The sequence below is a fragment of the Micropterus salmoides genome, unplaced genomic scaffold (genome assembly GCF_014851395.1).
Source record: "Micropterus salmoides isolate LMB-PRFRI ecotype aquatic unplaced genomic scaffold, ASM1485139v1 Ms_hic_scaffold_8, whole genome shotgun sequence".
NCBI classification, from domain to species: Eukaryota; Metazoa; Chordata; class Actinopteri; order Centrarchiformes; family Centrarchidae; genus Micropterus; species Micropterus salmoides.
In genome coordinates, this window is record NW_024044570.1 from 24,755,249 (window position 1) to 24,775,490 (window position 20,242).

A 20,242-nucleotide genomic window follows, 5' to 3' on the forward strand; every position below is an offset into this window, starting at 1 on the left:
TTCAGTGTTTAATGATGGCTCCACAAGAGACCTGATGAGCTTGACAGGAACTGTCCCAGTCAGCTACAGAGGTAAAGAATGTCCTTTTTGAATCTGAAAGACTGAAGTATAGAAAGTTGTGTGTCTGATTGTGTTTAGCTGTGGTTAATTGCTTACCTACAATTTCTTCCTACTCGAGTGGAGTGAGTAACAAATGCGAGGTATATTTATTTATTATTTAGTGTTACACTTGAATCTACTGCCTTTTCCCTCAGTTCTCTTTTCCTCACACACACGCACAAATCTACAGCTCTGGTCTCTTAGTACAAACACACCGGCCTGCCCTGCCTCTTTCTGTTTCTCTCTCCTTGTATGTCTCTGCTCTGCTGACTTTCTCCATCAGCAGTACATTTTATAAAGTCGCCGAAAAGACACAGAACTTGTCTTTTGAATTTTCTACCTGCAATCCCGTTTTCAGCAGCAGGTGCGCCGCATGTGGAGCAGGCTTGTTAATGACGTGCCATATTGAAACCAACATGGTATCGAATGACATCTGCACTAGTGTGATCACTGCTCACTGTTGCTTTACCTGGTCCATGCTTGTAAGATATGCACCGTGTCCTCGTCCTGTAACATAATACCAGACAACATCTCTTTCTGTGTTTCTTGCAAAATGCTAAAATGGGTCGCCAAATATATCTGGGCGGTCCTCCCAAGTAAAGTCAATATGCAGGGAACACTGTATGCAGTGTATTGTAATTGCTGTTTGTCTTTATGCAGAGCTCCCCTGTGCTCCTGAAAACAGAAAATGCTGAGATGTCATAGTGTGTGTGTGTGTGTGTGTGTCTCCTGTAGGCAATATCTACAACATCCCAGTGTGTCTGTGGTTGCTAGACACATATCCCTACAACCCTCCCATATGCTTTGTCAAACCTACCAGTGCCATGATGATTAAAACTGGCAAGCACATCGATGCCAACGGCAAGATCTACCTGCCTTATCTACATGAGTGGAAGCATGTAAGTGTGAGGTCTTCACACACTATTCTGTTTTTATGTATAGACTGTTTATTTAGGCAATGACACTAACTGGAATTTGTAAAATGTAAAAAAACATAGATTGAAAATGGATAATAAGAAAAGCAATACAAAAGCATCACGTAATGTTGTAGAAGATCTGAGGTTTACCTGCAGCAGTGACATTTTTGAGTGGCTCTAACATACAACACTATTTGCAAGCGTAACTGTAGCTCTTGGAATATTTAGATATGTCTATGACTACCAGTCAGTCAGCAAAAAATGGCATGGAGGGCCATAAAGGTAACTGTGGCTTTAGATAGTATTTGAACATTGACTTGCCTTTTGGTCATTTTAAATAATATTCTGCATTAGTTGTCTTGGTTAATAAAACTTTCCCTTGACTTGTATGTCTTACAGCCTCAGTCAGACCTGTATGGTCTGATTCAGGTGATGATTGTGGTGTTTGGAGAGGAGCCTCCTGTGTTTTCCCGCCCCACCACACAAGCCCCCTATCAAGCCTTCCAAGCAGCTGGACCTCCTAACCGTGAGTGAAATAAATTTTTGTTGCAAATAAACTGGGTAATCTACGTGGCTATGGTGTTGTCTGCAAGTGTAAGTAGAAAAGAATTACAAAGTGAGATTGTGCCAGAATAGAAGCATTTGCATATGCCATTTTTCCATTACCAGTACCAGCTCAACCCTCCTAGACTTGGTTTTGGCCTGCCATCCTCCGATTTCCTACCCCTGTAGCTGGTCATCATAGCAACTCCACACACAACTGCTGCGATGTAATGTTCAATTCGACACACACACCAGCGACCCACACAGAGCTGTGTCTTGATTTAAGTTAAAACGTTTCAATTCAATTCAATTCAATTTTATTTATATAGCGCCAAATCACAACAACAGTTATCTCACAGCGCTTTTCATAAAAGAGCAGGTCTAGACCGTACTCTGTGATGATATTTACAGAAGCCCAACAGTTCCCACCAAGAGCAACATTACTCAGAATATAAAGACAGATAAGCGGTATGAAAACCTTACAGCTGTGTTTTCCTCTGCCGTTGTTGCTGCAGCGGTCTGTGTGACTGTGGGACCTGAGTGCTCTGTGAACGGGCAGCTGGCCGGCCTCGCAGGCTCCTCCGCAGGCTTCCCCCGCCGCCACTTGTGGAGCTCCTCAACTCCGAAAACTTTTTTGTTCCGCCATCACTTTTTGTGAAACTGTCAATATTCAAAATATACACAGTTGATTTCTCACCTCAGAACTTCTTATAAGTGGATTTAGTGATGAAATAACGTATGAAAATTGTAAAATATAAAACTTGTTTGGCGCGCGCAATGATGATGCAGTGAATAATGACGATTCTCTCTGACCAATCAGTAGTCTGCTGCTTCACATCACATTTTAGTATCGCCTCAGCTCACTTAGAACCTCGACGGAGGTGATACGAAAAAAGTACCTGGTAGCAGGTACAGGTACAACTTTTCCACCATGGAAAACCAAAAAAGACGAGTAAAGTCGAGGCGAGTCGAGCTGGTACCATGCAGTGGAAAAGGGGCTATGTGCCTTGAAAAGTGTTTCTAATATTTTGGCCGCCCCATTTATATATCAGTGTTGGGAGACTAAATATTAGAAACACCTCTTAAAAAAAACCAACACCATTCATAAGCACAGCAAGCTACAGCTTCCAAAATATCCATAAAGTTAATTACACCTAAGAAACATTATAGCCTTCATTAAGGGTAGGCTTAATTGCAGGGCTTAAACTGATTTAGATTTAGCTGAGTGTACCTAATAAACTGGCAACTGAGTGTAATTTCCAATACATTGAAAACCTTTTCTGAATTGATTTGTTTTTCTTCAAAGTGATGTTTTACAATGTTGTTGCCATAAGTTGACTGTTTGCCTTAAAACATAACAAAATCAACTTAATGTAACTGAACGTAATTGTATCTTCTGACTTTATAGTGAATGTTGAACAGGTATGTTACCTGTTTGGGGTTTGCTAATACTGTAGCTTATCATTTAAAATTTTCGAAATTAAAGGTTAATATTGTAATGTTCAAAACACCAGGTTTAGCAAAGGCATACATGAGCTCATGTGTATGCATTTGCCCTTTTAAGTAATAGAAAGTTTTTTTATTAAATTGATTATTTTCATTTTACTTAAGAAGTGGTGTTAGTGATGTTTTGTGTGATAGATTACTTACCGATAGTATTTTTTATTGAAAATGTTTTCAAGTACGTCATCCAGGTACTGTTTTTTACATATTGTCAGGGAACACAGCATTTTCATACTGTGACAGTGGTTCAGCTCTTTTAGGTTAATGGTTTAGGTTAATGTTTTTGCATGTATACTGGTACACATGCCTTATTATTGCATCATGTTTAAAGCGATGCATTTATTTCCTTAAGCACCAGATGGAGCTCATATACCACCATAGCTCACCATGGAAAAATGAAAGTGAATGTGTCCCTGAGAACGAGAGAGAGAAATGTTTTAACAGTTTACGTACATGTCCTGATTGTTCAACTATCTCTGTACCTCAGCTTCCTACATGCCTGGTATGCCTGCGGTCTCACCCTACAGCCCAAATCCGAACCAGGGGTAAGATGTTTCTCAAGCAGTTCTCAACCGTCTCCCCGACTTCACACACTGTATTTCCCAACAAACCTGTCTTGGCAATGTTTTTGGGGTTCCTTCAGCAGCGTATCACACAGAAGTATATTATTAAAACGCTGTACAACTGGTTCAGTTACATTTATAGCTAAATGTTACGGACATTTAAAAAGGGGGGAATTGTAAAGCATTAGCTCTTTGTTATTTGCAGAGGCTATCCAGCATACCAGTACCCGGGGGGCAACTCTTACCCTGCCACTGCTGGACCTGCTCATTATCCCACCCAGACTCCAGTTGCCACAGTGGGTATGTATCACATTTAGTATCTGGGGGGCTTTATTTTTCTTTATCATCAGTACATTTGAATGTTCTCTTAGAAATTGTTATTGTTTTCACTTCTCCACACACATTTGTCTTTTTTTGTCTTAATATATAACAGAATGATTCAATACTTAGCAAAAGCTTAATTCACCCCTCAAATAACCAATACATTTCCTGCTTTCCAACGTCTTCAGCTAAACCTGAATCAAGACATTTGACCTTTTGACTCAAACTCTCTCACCCTCTGTGTGACTTCGGTGGCGTGCTGAGCCCCCAGCAAAAGGTCATTAGTGTAACTAGAGGAGGGAGCATTAAAGGCCAAAGAGCGCTATCTTTAGGATCGGAACAGTAACTCCACACAAAGACAAAACTATCAGGGGACCCATCGGCTGTCCCAACATCAGTTTGCACCAGTGAAATGCTGGTCAAGGACCAGAGTACAGGAGGAGCTTAAGCTGTCTCCTATAATTAGCAAAGCAGAAGAAATGAGTTTGCCTGTAGACTACTCAGATCTCAAGGCTGAATCAACTCTGACATTTGTAGTGCTGACTTGACTGCACATGAGTTGGTCTTGACTCTCTAGACATCCATCGGGAGTGGTGGTAACGAACTACGTTTACTAGTACATTTACAAGTATTGTGCTTAGGTACAATTCTGATATACTTGTACTATACTTGAGTAATTCCCTTTTCTGCTACTTTACACTCCTACTTCACTATAATTCAGAGGGTAGTATTTTACATATTACTTTACTACATTTGATCATTTTAGTTTTTACATAAAAACATAATACACTTACTACTGTACTACTAAACTACCTAGTAGTATACAAATATCTAAAATTGGCTCGGCACATTGACAAACTATAACATTAAAATACTTTTACATGTATATTTTAGTGAAATAAGAAGAATATTATTATATACTATAATAACACTTTTTTAAAGGAGCCCTTCTGTAGATAATAACTTATTTTACTTAAGTAACATTTTGAATTCAGGACTTCAAGGACTAGTAATGGTGTATTTTTAGACTGTGGAATTTATACTCACTTAGGTATGATCTGAGCCACCCCTGCACACTAACTCAGTCCTCATGAAGTCTGTTAAGACTGGGGGCCAATCTGCAGGGTCATGTGGTGGAGCAGTAACTGTTCCATTAGGGTCTAAGCTGCTTGTATCTGTTGCTGGCTGTACATCTCTGGCTGCGCTCGTACTGGCTGAGGCTGCCAGGGTTTCACCTGTCTGTGGGACCTCCTAAAGACATCTGTACTGGGTCTGGTTGAGTGTCTGGAGTCTGTTCCTGTACTGTACATCTACTCTACTGACAAACTAAAGCATAGCCCCTGTAAATTATAGATCATTTCTATAAATTAATGTAGTCAGCTGCATCAGGCCCATTCAAACTGGCTCCCCCAGGTTTCATCCAATACATTTTCAAATGTAAAACACTATTTATAAAATGACTTTCTGAATATGTGATGCTTATTATTTACTGAGAAGGACATCCATATTGCCCAGTCAGCCATGCTAATCAACATTTTAATAGTCAATGTGAATCCACTGCTAACGTCGTCCTGGGGACGATAGAAAATGTCTTTGGGACGAAGAGAAATATTCTGTAGGACAAAAGGGATTGTAACATTAGACCTATGTGTTTATTTATTATGATCACTTAGCAAATGAGAAACTGAACCGACTGAGCGCTGACTACAACGGAGGCCATCTTCTCACGCAGTTACTACAGTCACGCCGGACTCACACAGGAGGCTGGCTGCTCACCTGTTCCCGCGGTACAGGTCTATCTGTCCTCTCAGTCACAAATGGCTTGTTGACCTCTCAATCGCGCTGTGTAGGCCAGCGTTAAGTGTCACACATCAATCTTGTCACGCAGTGAAAAACAAATCAATATTCTGATAACGTCGGCTCGCGGCGAGAATCATCTCCACCCAGTTGATGAAACTCGGCATACGGCGTGATCGTAAAGGAACCAGCTGACTTGCTGGTAGAGTTTTGCTTTATAAACATCTAAAACCTGAAGCACAATCTGGCTCTATTTGGGACTGCGAGCTGCACTTTATTGGAGCTGCAGAAGATAACATGAGGATTTGCGCTGAGATGTCTGCCTGATTGGCAGTAATGGTTTCAGTTTCTACCTCTGAAGTGCAGTGCACTTGTCTCATTCAGTACAGTCTGATGGGGAGCACAGCAGAGTATAGGTCCGGTAGACTTTTAAAAAAAGATTATGAATTCTCATTAAATAATGATGTTAGTCTCATAATATTACGATTTTCTTCTGGACATTTCAGAGAACAAAGCTATGTGAGGTTCTGAATGTGCCGAAAGTTTTGAACATGAGCAGAAAAGCTGCTGAATCAAAATCCAGGTGTTTATCACTGAATTGAAATTAAATAATTTATCATCAAGGTAAAAAGGTACCCCAACAGATAACTCTTCATTTTTGTTTATAAATCTTTTTGTTTGAATTAAGCAAAATAAATATTATTTATTTGATCAATTTATAATCATTTATTATGTCATTAACAACTATTGAGGATAATAAAGTAAAGAAACAACATTTTGATTTTGGGATGCTTTACGTTAACTTCATGACGGTCCAAATTGTTTTGCAGGACGGTTCTCTTTCAGGTCAGAAAAGTTAGTCTGGAGCCCTGCCATCATGCATTAGTCCAGAGTTGTAACTAAACGTCACTGTCTTGTTTTTAAATGATGTATGAGGAGTGCCATGATCACATCCTGTCTGGACTGGTCCCACAGATGTTTCATGCGGGAATGCGCAAGTTTACTTTCGTATACACACATATGAACGCATTTCCACGTGCAATCGTCATCTTTTTCCGAGCTACAGTTTATAAACAACGTGGCACGTCTGCGTTTATCAAACGTAATAAAGAGTTGTCTTTCACTAACATTGTTCAGACACAGTCTGGCAAGCTACCAAGACACAGACAGACAAGAGCGGTGCTGCTCAGCTGCACATTAGGCTAATTGTGATCTACATCAGACTATGAGAGGAGAGAACACGTGTTTACCTGACTGCTGTTCCTGCACTTCACTGTCATTGAGTTTATTTTTCCTCTTCTCATGCCTAGAAGGATAGTCCCTCTTCATCCTCTCATCAAAGTTTTAAACATTCGTGTTCACCTTTGACAGGAAAGAGAGGCGGGGCCGTCCAGCGCTGGATTATCACTGCGTATGCCAGTGTCGCATCAGCTGGCTTAAGTTGATTCGCGCTGAGTCGGCTTTACCACTTTTACTGTACATTTGTTTTTCAGTGCTGCTTCACTCATGTGCGCTGCAAAGGCTACTAATACTGATGTAACGAGGTCTCGTGCAGAATGTAACAGAGTAAAAAGTTGATATTTGGCTTAAAAAGATGCAAGAGCTTAAAAATTAAGTACAGTAACGAAGTATTTGTACTTCTTTACATTCCACCACTACAACATCATAACCTAAATTGGGAGAACAAACCTGTGTCCCTCCATAAACTGTGTCAACCCAGAGACGGTTTTCATGCATTATGGGGAAGATTTCTTGAAATGCCAGAACATTTATTTAATGTTTATTCAATTGAAGACTTAATTTCCTGCATTCTGGTGAAAATTTCTGCCTCAGTTTATGGTGGAAAAGTCTAATAATTTATGTAAAGGCAAACACAGGTGACAAATCAAAATATAAAAAATTAATAGAATATATGCAGTGACGCTTTTCAGGCATTCTGTAGCTGTTGCTTTTAAATAAACTTTCTTCTGTAGATCAACTTTTCTAATTTAATAACATCTCTGCAGAGTCAGCACATATGCGGGCATGATTTAGTCCTCCCTCCGCTTTTGAGTCTTTTGTTTGGGTCTGTGCATGTGGCACCTTTTCAACTCAAATAAGTTCATTTTAATTCAAGTTATAAATTCCTGAACTTTAAGAGCTGCTGTGTTTCAACAGGATTTCTGCTCATGTTTTTCATGTCAAGAAAAACGTAATATGACGAGACTGACATCATCATTTAATTAGGATTCATATGTCCTATACTCTGCTGTGCATTACTTTATTTCTCTGCTAGAATGATCCCCTTTAGACCATTTGACCGACACAGTTTGGGACTGCATGTTGCATGTGAAACTGAAACCAACTGGAAAACACTCACCACAAATCCACACACATAACTTGAGCAGCTCCGGTAAAGTGCAGCTCACAGTCCCAAACAGAGCAAGGCTGCGCCTCAGGTTTTAGATGTTTATATTGCAAAACTCTACACAACAACATGACTTTTCACAATGGACTGGACTCACAGCGGGTGGTGCACTTAATTACTATCATTGCATACCTCAGCGATTTTACAGGATATTGTTTGAATATTAAAAGTTTTGCCAGCTGCTGTTTTCTGTTTCTTCGGTTCACGGTCTCACATCTCTTCTGAAACTCTTCCTCTTAAGGCCCGAGCAGAGATGGCACCATTGGCGAGGACACCATCCGCGCGTCTCTGATTTCAGCTGTGAGTGACAAGCTTCGCTGGAGGATGAAGGAGGAGATGGACAGAGCTCAGGCAGAGTTGGATGCCCTGAAGCGAACAGAGGAAGACCTGAAGAAAGGACATCAGAAACTGGAGGAGATGGTCTCAAGACTGGATCAGGAAGTGGTGAGTGAGCCTGCTCTTTTTACATCTGTATTTTTTTTTTTCCTTCTCTCTCATATCGTTACTTTGCCATAATAACAAAAAGGATTTGGTTGTAATCATTGCGTTTCCACTAGAATGAGGTTGACAGGAATATCGAGCTGTTGAAGAGAAAGGACGAGGAGCTGAGTGAGGCCTTGGAGAAGATGGAGAACCAGTCAGAGAACAATGACATTGATGACGTCATTGTGCCCACAGCTCCGCTGTACAAACAGATCCTAAACCTGTATGCTGAAGAAAATGCAATTGAGGATACTATCTTCTACCTGGGAGAGGCTCTCCGCAGGGGCGTCATAGACCTGGAAGTTTTTCTCAAGGTGACCACATCATCACAGCTGCCACTAAGGCACAACATCATAATGTCTACATGGCCTGCAACGTGAAAGCGGCTCATTAGCAGAGCAGCAGCTTTAGTCTCAGTCTCAGGCAGTGTCTACTACACAGGATGCATTCAGGCACATTACTTAGTGTAGGTCACGCATTTTGACAGCGCTCAGATCCCAACACACAATCACTGTAATTATGTGCATAAAACAGAAGAAAATAGACTTGAAGCGTAAAAATATGCTTCGGGTCTTATTTAAACGCGCATGAAACGAGTAAAACACGCGGTGTTGCAGAGCATTTGTACACAGCATTATGGATTAAAATAGAAACGCTGAGTCAGAAGGATGAATGAAAGACGCGAAGGAAATGGCTCTTGTGTAGATATGCTTTAAGACACAGATATAAACACACTTGAGTCCTGTGTGATTTCAGCCTTATTGATTTCTCAATTCTCTTTTGTTACAGCATGTACGCCTTCTGTCCAGAAAGCAGTTCCAGCTTCGTGCCCTCATGCAGAAAGCCCGCAAGACTGCAGGCCTTAGTGATCTCTACTGACGCACACTGACTACCGGGAAACATTGATATGTTCGTGCTCCTTTACCCTCTTCTCTTCCTCCTCTGTTGTATTCCCTTTTTAATGTATTTTTTTAGTTCAAACAGCTGCCCTCTTTTTAATCTCTATAAAATCTGTTCTTGTGTGACAGAAATGTGAACAGCAACAACAGAGACTCCCTAAATATACAACATTTATGAAGAATCGGACTGTCTTGTTCAGCAGTGAAAACTGTGGCCACTGTTGTACTCTGACATTATTTGTATTTTGATCTGACCAAATACTTCTTTGAGATCATTTTGCAAGACATTACACAGTTACTGTTGTGCCCCAACATTAAATAAAAGCCACAGACTACATTGTGAACCATGTACAATATGGCATGTGCTTAACACACATGCCATATTGGTAACTACTAATATGGTCTACTCTAGTTTGTGGTTTGTATGTTGACCTGTATATGTTCATGCGCTCCAGGGTAGCCACAGGTTCTGTTAGCAGTCTCTTTGCCAGGCTAGTAAGCACAAATTGTTAGGGGCTAGTAGCGAGGGGCTTTAGAGAGAGCCATATGTCCACACACTTCATAATGAAAAGGTTAGGCTTTGATATAAAAACCCAGAGCAACCTTTCAGGAAGGACAGGGGGTTCAGCCTAAGGATTTAATGCTGTATGAGGTCTGGCTCATGTTCAGTAGCCATGGAGTCAAAGTGATCGCCTTTCATACAGTAGATTTGATGATGAACGTGGACCTGAATTGTGTTTTGTCAGTGTCTTGTTCGAGTCTGTTAATGAGCTGAATGAGCTTCCATGTCTCTTGTCCACACTATTCGTTTCTCCCTGCTCTGTGTGTCTCTTCCCAATGGTGTGAGTGAGGTTCTTTCATTTTATGTCAGCTGCTCAGGTCTGCCCTCCAGTCTGACTGCATTTAACCAGTCACTCTTGTACAGTGGTTGTTTCACTCTGTTTAAGGTGGATGACCTTCTAGAGAGGTTTTACAAAGGAAATTCTGTATTTCTTTCTTTACTTTTCCGTTTTCCTTATGCTGTCGACTCATTCTCAGTCCTGCTGAGAGATTTAGGTTTTCAGTAAACACAAGGAAAAAGTTGTGAATAAAGCCTAATAAAGGACTAGGGTACAAAACATAAAGAACTATACTAATCAAGAAGTTAACTTATGTAAAGTTTGCAAACAGGTCTCATTTAAATTAGCCTTTTACTAAATGCACTTTGAATTGTATGATAGAATATCTACTGTTATTTTTTCTTGTTTCCAATTGAACCATAGACCACCTGTTCTTTTATATCTGTAGATTTATGTAAATCAGTAGAAACAAAATAAATCTGATTGAACTGTTCATCTCTTTCTGGTCATTTAAGTATTCATTATGTAGTTTTCATAATTGTCGTACACCCGCACTCTAAAATCGCAGAAAATACTTTGTGAACTACTGTAATTGATAGTATTTTTGTTCTTGCTGACTAAACATTTTAAAATACTGGTATGTCAGCAGGTGCAGCAGTAGTTACCTAGGTGTACATGTTCGCCATGATATCACAGATATAGTGACCATATTTTGATCTCCTGCATAAAAATCTCTTGCCTGCCTCGTGTTGGCCCACAGCTGCCCTGTGAACACATAAACTGAAGCAAATTATAAATGCAACACGTTTGTTTTTGCCCCCATCCATCATGAGCTGAACTCAAAGATCTAAGGCTTTCTCTATGGACACAAAAGGCCTATCCACCTCACAGGTGTGGCATATCAAGATGCTGATCAGACAGAATGGGTATTGCACAGGTGTGCCTTAGGCTGGCCACAATAAGAGGCCACTCAAAAATGTGCAGTTCCATCACACAGCACAATGCCACACATGTTGCAAGTTTTGAGGGAGCGCGCAATTGGCATGCTGACTGCAGGAATATCCACCAGAGCTGTTGGCTGTGAATTGAATGTTCATTTCTCTACCATAAGCCGTCTCCAAAGGCCTTTCAGAGAATTTGGCAGTACACCCAACCGGCCTTACAAGCGCAGACCACGTGTAACCACACCAGATGCTAGATGCGTACCTCCACATCCAGCATCTTCACCTCCAAGATCGTCTGAGACCAGCCACCCGGACAGCTGCTGCAACAATCGGTTTGCATAACCAAAGAATTTCTGCAGTCAGGAACAATCTCAGGGAAGCTCATCTGCATGCTCGTTGTCCTAATCGGGATCTCGACCTGACTGCAGTTCATCGTCATAACTGACTTGAGTGGGCAAATGCTCACATTTGATGGCATCTGGCACTTTGGAGAGGTGTTCTCATCACAGATGAATCCAGGTTTTCACTTTATAGGGCACATTTTTGACTAGCCTTTTATTGTGGCCAGCCTAAGGCACACCTGTGCAATACCCATGCTGTCTGATCAGCATTTTGATATGCCACACCCACTAACAGATTTGTGAACAATATTTGAGAGAAATTGACCTTTTGTGTATATAGAGAAAGTCTTAAATCTTTGAGTTCAGCTAACGATCAATGGGGGATAAAACACAAGTGTTGCATTTATAATTTTGTTCAGTGTACAAACCAGTCATGTTGGATGACAAACACGATAGTAGAGACTTGTATCATTATCCTGGCAGATTTATTTGATGTTACGGCAAATAATAATCAATATCCAGCTGCCATGACAGATAACGTAACATTAATACATAAACAGATCTTAAAAGTATTAACAGTTTTAATACCATCGTTTTTCTCCTGATATCCTTTTTTTTTTTTTTTTTTTTCAGAGTCGGGCAGAGAAAAATAATACAGAATCCGTTGAAGGTATTTAGTGTGCCCACAAACACCTTCTTCATGATTGTTACCTTCTGTTATGATTCATAACCACAACCCTGGTCATGATTGTAGCTGACTATTTCCTATTGGCTCTCTGTTATATCTTTGCTAAGTTAAATTGTGTCAAGTTGCCTCAGTAGCAACCTCTTTTGAAACCTTGCATTTAAAAATAGTTTTTTCTGTCAATGCACTTGTGGTTAGGTGTTTGTCTTCAATGCCAACCAGCACACGTAGCATTGCTTTTCTCAAATGATAAGGTACTTTGGTATCAGTGGATTTTGGCCCAGTGATATATGCAGCAGTATTGTTATGACTGTGGGTGAATAGGAAGCTCTCCTCACAAAGAATGGAATGTCTCCATTATACTCCAAATAAAAAAAAAATAAAACAGAGACTACCAAGTGGAGGAAAAAAAAACTGGCAACAATCACAGAATAAATACAAACTACAAACATTGGAGTGTACAGATGCAGCAAACAAAGACGGTAACGTACAGTACATAGAATTTATATGCCACTATGAAAATGCTTTACTTTTCTTTTGTAGGCAGGACAACATATATAACCGCTCTCTCAAATGCTAAATGCATGAGTTGTGTTGAGAATCCAGTTATGGAGGGAGTGGGACGAGTGGGAGGAAGCAAAGGAAAATGACACCCATGTTTGACTATCTGAAGGTAAAAATCTAACTTCCACTGGTTTAGCTACAAACACTTGGCCTTTTTTTTTTTTTTTTAGATATTCAGATGTTTCATTCGGCTGTTGCCGTGAGGGATACAGGAGGTACAGTGGGAGGGGATCAAACACAGAGTATGGTTTTAGGAGTGGACTGGTGAATTCAAAGGAGCGCTCTTCACAGGGTGAGCTCCTTCTGTACACCCCACAGGGTCTCAGCACTCTTCACCAGCTGTTTCTGCTCTTCATCCTTCAGTGTCATGTGAATCACATCTGTCAGGCCGTTGTTTCCCAGGACACAAGGGATGCTCAGGAAGACCTCGTCCTTCACTCCATGCATACCCTGTCAGATGAAGGGAGCACCACAAGGTCAGCGGATCATTTCAGAATATTTGAAGATGTGTACAGAATGTTTGTGGTAATTAATCGATACAATGAATTTCATCATGTAGGATTTGCCAAAACGTGTATGGCTTGCTCCCAATCTCCTCACCTGGACCAGTGTGGACACAGGGTGCACTTTGTGCAGGTTCTTCAAGATGCTTTCCACCAGGTCAGCCACAGACATGCCAATGGCCCAGGAAGTGTAGCCCTTCAGTTTGATAACCTCGTAGGCCCTGCAGTGGACACATAAGGGAAACCATTTACAGTCAAGTGATGAGAAAATAAAGCGGTCAATCTGCTGTGATATTTGAGACTGTTTGCTCCCACTATTACATTTTCCTCTAATATCCCTAGTTTAATGCTGAACATTCATCTGTTTATCACCATGAAAGAAGCACAAATCTTGCATGTTCGTTAAATATCTAATGCTGTTTTGTGGGGGGAAGTTTATATTTATCTATGCCTGAGGTAAGCTCCCTGTGAGTCAACTGGCAGCACCAGCACCACTTTGGAGTTGGCTGTCACATAGTAGTCTGACAAATTGACAAAAGAGACATTCTGATGGAGCAACAGAATAATAGTTTCAGTAACAGTTGTTCAGTATGGGTCATGAGACACCAATTGTGTACATTTACCACTTTGTCACTCTTTTGAAAGCTTTTATTTCATACCTGAAACTTTTGCAAATATCTTTGATGAATCAACTATTGTGTTGTACATGGTTGACCTCCCTGAACACCTAGCTTTTGTGAGTTCAGTCAGGTTGACTGGCTGACAATGAAATAATGGTACAATAGCAAAGTTTACAGGGTTAACTGTTGCATCATGCTCTTTTAAAGGAATGACACACATTCATAATGCAGGTTCATAAACGGGTATAAGTAACTCATAAGTCATTAATTTAAGGCAAACCTGTCTTTACTCAGGAATAAGACCTGTAATTCATTAACGCACACTCAGGAGTGTAAGTGAGACCATGGGCACTAATGTGCAGTATTGTGTTACAGGCAGTAGCATAGCTTTTTTGTTTGCACTAGCTGCCAGGCTCTAGTGTGTACTGCTTGCCTTTTGGCTCACAGTACTGATCAAATTTCTCAACAGGGCTTGTCAGGGCCACTGGATTCAATTGTGCCTGTTGGGCTTTTGGAAGATTTATGTTAATAGGCTAAGGTGACTAGGCCATTAAACCCTAAAGATCAGTCTCAACAAAACATTATTTATTGCTCCCACCTCAGTGCTGGACAGATGGCCTGTAAGCACATGGCAGATTGCTCTGTAGATTAAGCTGTATGAGTGTGTGAGAGAAATGTGGTTTGCAGGGTAATTCAGGAAGACTTTTTGGCTCATCAGCAGATTACTGGAAAATCATTTGAACTCACCCATCAACCACCATCTTATGAACCTCCTTCCATTTCTCACTGTCACCCTCAGCCCCCATCTGTGGGTTGAGGCTCTGCAGAGAAACCCCAGCAACATTCACACCGCTCCACACAGGCACTATGAGAAACAGAAATATAATAGTGATAAATTAGTTCATCTTAAATACAAAGGGTATACAGAAAGGCAACCATGGCAACCTAAAGTTTGCCACGGACCAACAAACTGACACAGTGGAAGGCTGGCAGAGATTTTATTTTTAGTCAGAGCTGCATACCACTGGAGTCTCCATGCTCTCCAATGATCCAGCCATGGCAGCTGGAAGGGTGGAGGTGGAGCTTCTCTCCCATGAGGTGGCGGAAACGGGCAGAGTCCAGGTTGGTGCCAGAGCCAATGACGCGGTGACGAGGGAAACCACTCAGCTTCCAGGCCACGTAGGTCAGAATGTCCACTGAAAGTAAGGAATGAAAGGCGACGACTCTTAAAAATGATGATCCTTTGATCACTGCTGAATTATGTGTTAGATCATATTTTAGACATAGTTTTCTCTAGTACCCCCTCAACTCTATTTCATGCCACGCCACACCTTCTCTCCTCACATTTCCCTCCTCCCTCACTCATTCACACCCCCTGTCTGTCTAACCTGGGTTAGAAACCACCATCAGGATGCAGTTGGGGCTGTACTTGACGATGTTTGGGATAATGAACTTGAAGATGTTGACGTTGCGCTGCACCAGGTTAAGACGGCTCTCTCCCTCCTGCTGACGGGCACCAGCTGTCACCACCACCACTTTGGAGTTGGCTGTCACACTGTAGTCTGACAAATTGACAAAAGAGGTGATGTTCTGTACTGTTTTAGTAACGGTCATTTAATGCGGGTCAGGTGACATACCAGAACAAAACTAAATTTTTGAAGAGTCAGAGGTTGCAGTTATTTTTGTGTGTTCTCACCTTTGTCGCCCACAATCTTGTGTGTCTTGAGGAAGAGGGATCCATGCTGCAGGTCCATGACCTCACCCTTCAACTTGTCCTCCATCACGTCAACCAGGGCCAGCTCATCACACAAGTCCTAATTATATACATATATTAAGTCATCTTGACAATTTACTATATGCTTCATACAGTGTATCTTACAGCAAATCTATTACGTGGATAAAGCTACAGTGGGGCTTACTTAAAGTGGCTGTGTTGTTTCAAGTAAATAACATGAATACAGAAGTGAGGAACAACCTCATTCATCTCTGCCTTGCCTATTCAGCAGCGCTGTTAATTGTAAGACCCGTGATCTGGTTTCTCTTAGCATTTGTTGTTAAATTTTTAATTTCTACCAAGCATTAATGAAGTTGATTTCACTACAACAGCCCTCGGAGGATTCCATTTGTAATGGAACAATAGCAGTGCTATCCCAACATTCACATCTAAGCTGATACTTTTTCAAAGTTTATCTAAAGCCCCTTATAGCCACCCGTGAGTTCACTTTTGCTACTGTAATAACTGTACTTTCACCAATTTACCTTTTATGCTGTCATCACTCTACTTCCACCTACTTTCTATTTATTCATTTCAGCACTCAACACACATAACACTCTCTCTTTCTGTTCAAAATTTCCCTCTTTCTTTCTGTCTCACCTTGAGCAGTATGCTGATGGCAGAGGCCATGCCCACCATGCCGACACCCACCACCGTCACCTTGTTCCTGCTGCCAACAGGCTCCTCCTTCATTACATGGCCAATCAGCTTCTCCTTGGTGGACATCTGTGGAAAATAAAGAGATGGGATCAGGGCAAGGGATAGACAAAGACATGTGAGTGACATTGAGGCCAAGTGGAGAAAGCAATGGGAGGGTGGAGGGGGGATAGAAGTGTTAGGCAAGTGGGCAGGGATAAGGGGGAAGGGTGAGAGTTGAAAGAGCGAGGCAGTAAAGTAGTGCTGCATAATGTATGATCACTCATAGGCTCACACGAGGGGTGTACGTGACTACTTTCTAATCCGACAATGGCTGAGTCAAACTTGGATTTCTCATTTAATCTCAGTTGCAGAATTGAAAGTGTCCTTTTCATAACTTGTTTACCACTCTTTATCACGTGTACTTCCATAAATGGTTTGCAGACAGTAATTATTGCTTCACAACGCCTCTCTGGGTCTCCATGGCAACAACTGCCGGCTGCAGCCTGTCTGCCTGCAGCACTGACCATCCCCAGCTGACGTCACACACACACACACATCCCACTGTTAATGTTTCCTGGTTGGGCAGTGCTCACACTTGCAGGCGTTTACATCACCAGTATGACTAGGCTGGTTTTCCTGTGATGTGGAAACAAGCACGTAGTGGAGTACTTGACATGATTAACACACACTTATACTTTCCTTGAGTTGAGAGAATATAAATCCTCTCCATGGTGAGTTGGCATGGTAGGATATGGGAAGTTGGACAGACATACCCAACATCCCTTTATCCAATTATCTCTCACTCAGAGGTTAAAACCGAACTCTTACTAAATACCAGGACCTGGCCCTGGGGAGAGCTGGGTCTGGAGGACCCTCTGTTAGCTTAGAGTACAGGATTACAGTATATGTTCAATACTGGCCAGAGTTTCTTTATTTACTGCTGAAATATGCTGTAGAAACCAGCCATCTTTAAAGATAGCCTATGTATGTGATGGACACCAAAAAGGAAATGGCAGATAGCGCCCCCTCCTGGTTGGTTTAAATTACAATACAAAGCCCTATCACTCAATAGACTTACAACAAGTAGCTGTTGCACACAACTGGACAACTAAAACTGCTTTATGCATGCTTGTAATTTCACATTTCCCAGCACACAGTGGTATTTACTTAATTTGATCGCCAACAGGTCAGTGGGGGTTCACTGAGCTCTAATGCAGTGTCACGTATCACGGGTGAGGTGTTGTATCTGGTCTTTCACATTATTATTTTGCAGACTGAAGGCAACATGTTGTTTCTGCACTCCTGAATTATTTCACACTATGTGATCAGACAAAACATCGGTCTATCCTAACTTTCATTTGCCTTTAAAATTCCACATGCTATTTTTTTTCCCCACTGTGCATTCGTAATGTAATCACACAATCAACTGTAGTTGCCAACAGGACTCAACTGTCAACTATTTATCTTATTGTAACACTGTGCCAAGAATGGCATTAGTTTGATTAAGCAGAGGATTTAAGCCACAAAAAGTGTTACCGGAGATAATTTTTCAAAATATATTTTGACACGATCATAAAAGTGACATTCATGCACATCTGGCAAAGCACTGAAAAAGCACCAACACAACTCTCACTAAGACCTCCCTCCCAATGTTCCAGCATGTAGATGCAGTCACGACACATCCCGTGCTCAGTTTATTTGCAGGCTGCCGTCTGCATGATGGACGCCACAGGCAGTAGAGGGCACGCATGCGTAACACTGCCTATATTACAGCAATACAAATCATCTAATGCAATGAAAGAAACCGATTAAATCCACCAGCACTTTTGGCACAGGGTCATATTAACCGTTCCTGTTATCTGCAAAGCTTCATATCCCACAAGGAGCGAGTTGCCTGCCTGATTTTGTTGACTTACTCAGGTTTTGTTGATTTAGTCCCTTGATATTTGTGCCTCGTGGTTATATTGTTTTGGCTTATTTAATTATGTTTATATTGATTTACGAACGGGAGGGTTTTTTATTATAAAAAAAAATGAACGGATTCTCTCCGCCATTTTTGTGCATGACTTCCTTCCCGGTGTTGCTCTGTGCAACTTGATTCGGGTTTCATCAACAATAGGCCATACACACACATATACATATATATGTTTGTGATTTGTATATACGCCGGTGGAATCACAAACATCGTCTAGAATTCCAGCGATCCGCCCCGGCGTCAATCTCGCAGCCGTGTCAAGTGGACTCCTGCACTTCCAGGCCCACATCCTGTTGCTTCAGCTACTATTGTTTCGCAGCTTCATTACACATGCAAACTATTAAAAACGGATTCTTGGCGCAACCTCATTCACAACCAATCAACATTGTCGATATTATCAGCGACACGCCCCTCCCTGCATCCTCTGAAATGCTCATCGTGTCAGCGAAGGCCTCTTTTTACGTATTTTCATCAATGTACAAGCAAATGACTCCAAATAAATGATACTTCCGGAGAAACCTAAAGTGCACTGTCTGCTGATGTAGTCAGACGGGTTATCTTACCTTAGAGCTTCAGTTAAAAAGTGAAAACACGAGCTGGAATGTGTTTGCTCCTCCTGAGTGCAGCTGTTCCGCAGAAGTGGTACCGCGGAGGAGGCGTCTGTCCGTATTTAAAGACTGCCCCCCCTCCGTAGACAATACGTGCTTACATACTAATGAGGTCGGGCGGATCTGAGTCTGCAGAGCATGTTGCATGTCACGTACGATGAAGGATGCGGCAGTGACCGCGTCTTGTGTACCACCCCTTCTTTCTAATATTCAGGTTGCGTGTTTTGTTGCTGGCAGACCGTCACTTATATGTAGTTCAAGGATGGTGGGAAAGATTCTCGACTAAAAAGATGTCCTCGGAAGCCTGAATGAAAATTGGATGTCTCTTCTACCATCTACAATCTACAAATAGGCTCGCTTATTAATTTATGATTTCATTTAACACTTGGTATAATTCCGCTGTCACAACGGCTCAGTTGTCTGATACATGGGAGGCTATAACAGCGTAGTAACCCACGTGTGCGGATTTCCTAACATCAGTCCTAAATGACTCATGTTGGGGATGCAACTTGAATTTTGCATTTGTTCCTCGTGTCTAATGTCTGATGTTTAGTGCCCGTTTAGAGCCTACTAGAACAGTAATATAGGCCTACCGTTTTTAAATTGTATCTGCCCTGTGAAATGTGGCCGTTGATGTAATAATAACACACCAAGCTATGTTTTAGTTTTAAGGTAGCCTAATGTGATGGACTGATAAGGAAATGGCCATAGCGCCCCCTCCTGTATGGTTTCAGTTACAATGTAAGCCCTATTACTCAACCCACAGCAGTGTAACAAGTCATTTGTGTTACCTATCTGAAGAATGTTCTTGTTCTGATAGAGCTGGTTCGACTGACAAAAGACACAGGAGTTGCATATTAGTTACAACATAGCATTTCCATTTTTTTATTGTTCTTTATCAACTATTTGGCCAACACTGCAAAACATCTTGCTCTCAAGAGTATCCATTTCCAGATATACTGTAGGCTAACATTGGCTGTTGGATGTTCTTTGAGCAGCTCTATTCAGGGATATGTGAAGTTATGTAATTTTTATCCACTGTTTCAAAAAAAAAGTCTTTCACAGATGGGACTCTTTCTATTTGAGCAACATCATGCACTGAATGTCAGGTCATGATTCACAATTTCCTAGATGACAAAACACCAACATAAATTGATGGCAAAAGGGACAAAGCAAATTCCTAATAGTTAAATCAGCTCTTAGTTTAATGTTCATGAT

At 41.3% G+C, this 20,242-nt stretch overlaps 2 protein-coding genes and 1 long non-coding RNA gene across 3 annotated transcripts in view; 2 read left to right on the plus strand and 1 right to left on the minus strand.

Annotated features, from left to right (window-relative positions):
* Positions 1-10,864, plus strand: part of tsg101a (tumor susceptibility 101a) — a 12,530-nt gene extending 1,666 nt beyond the window's left edge. Inside the window, exons 3-10 of the mRNA XM_038705805.1 lie at positions 6-71; positions 835-998; positions 1,416-1,542; positions 3,550-3,607; positions 3,831-3,925; positions 8,392-8,594; positions 8,708-8,947; positions 9,423-10,864. Of these exons, the coding sequence (XP_038561733.1) occupies positions 6-71; positions 835-998; positions 1,416-1,542; positions 3,550-3,607; positions 3,831-3,925; positions 8,392-8,594; positions 8,708-8,947; positions 9,423-9,512 (1,043 nt within the window). The 3' untranslated portion in view covers positions 9,513-10,864. The remainder of the gene's footprint in view (positions 1-5; positions 72-834; positions 999-1,415; positions 1,543-3,549; positions 3,608-3,830; positions 3,926-8,391; positions 8,595-8,707; positions 8,948-9,422) is intronic.
* Positions 10,865-12,124: 1,260 nt separating this feature from the next.
* On the minus strand, positions 12,125-19,135 carry ldha (lactate dehydrogenase A4). Its single transcript, XM_038705891.1, has 8 exons — positions 18,980-19,135; positions 16,403-16,528; positions 15,725-15,842; positions 15,417-15,590; positions 15,051-15,224; positions 14,776-14,893; positions 13,506-13,629; positions 12,125-13,355 (listed from the first exon to the last, which is right to left on the minus strand). Exons 2-8 carry the CDS (start codon positions 16,526-16,528, stop codon positions 13,191-13,193), a joined length of 999 nt encoding a protein of 332 aa, XP_038561819.1. The 5' UTR covers positions 18,980-19,135; the 3' UTR covers positions 12,125-13,190.
* On the plus strand, positions 13,263-13,592 carry LOC119893619. The gene is made up of 2 exons (XR_005442825.1): positions 13,263-13,381; positions 13,465-13,592. It is a non-coding gene; the product is annotated as an uncharacterized LOC119893619 (long non-coding RNA).
* Positions 19,136-20,242: the final 1,107 nt, after the last annotated feature.

What these genes read in the sequence shown, in the direction of transcription:
- ldha (XM_038705891.1), bottom strand. Translation starts at nt 16,528, where the DNA reads ATGTCCACCAAGGAGAAGCTGATTGGCCATGTAATGAAGGAGGAGCCT. An exon ending in CCATCAGCATACTGCTCAAG is followed by an intron (nt 15,843 to 16,402) that starts GTGAGACAGAAA and finishes GTATATAATTAG; the next exon opens with GACTTGTGTGATGAGCTGGC. An exon ending in AGAGCATGGAGACTCCAGTG is followed by an intron (nt 14,894 to 15,050) that starts GTATGCAGCTCT and finishes TGTTTCTCATAG; the next exon opens with TGCCTGTGTGGAGCGGTGTG.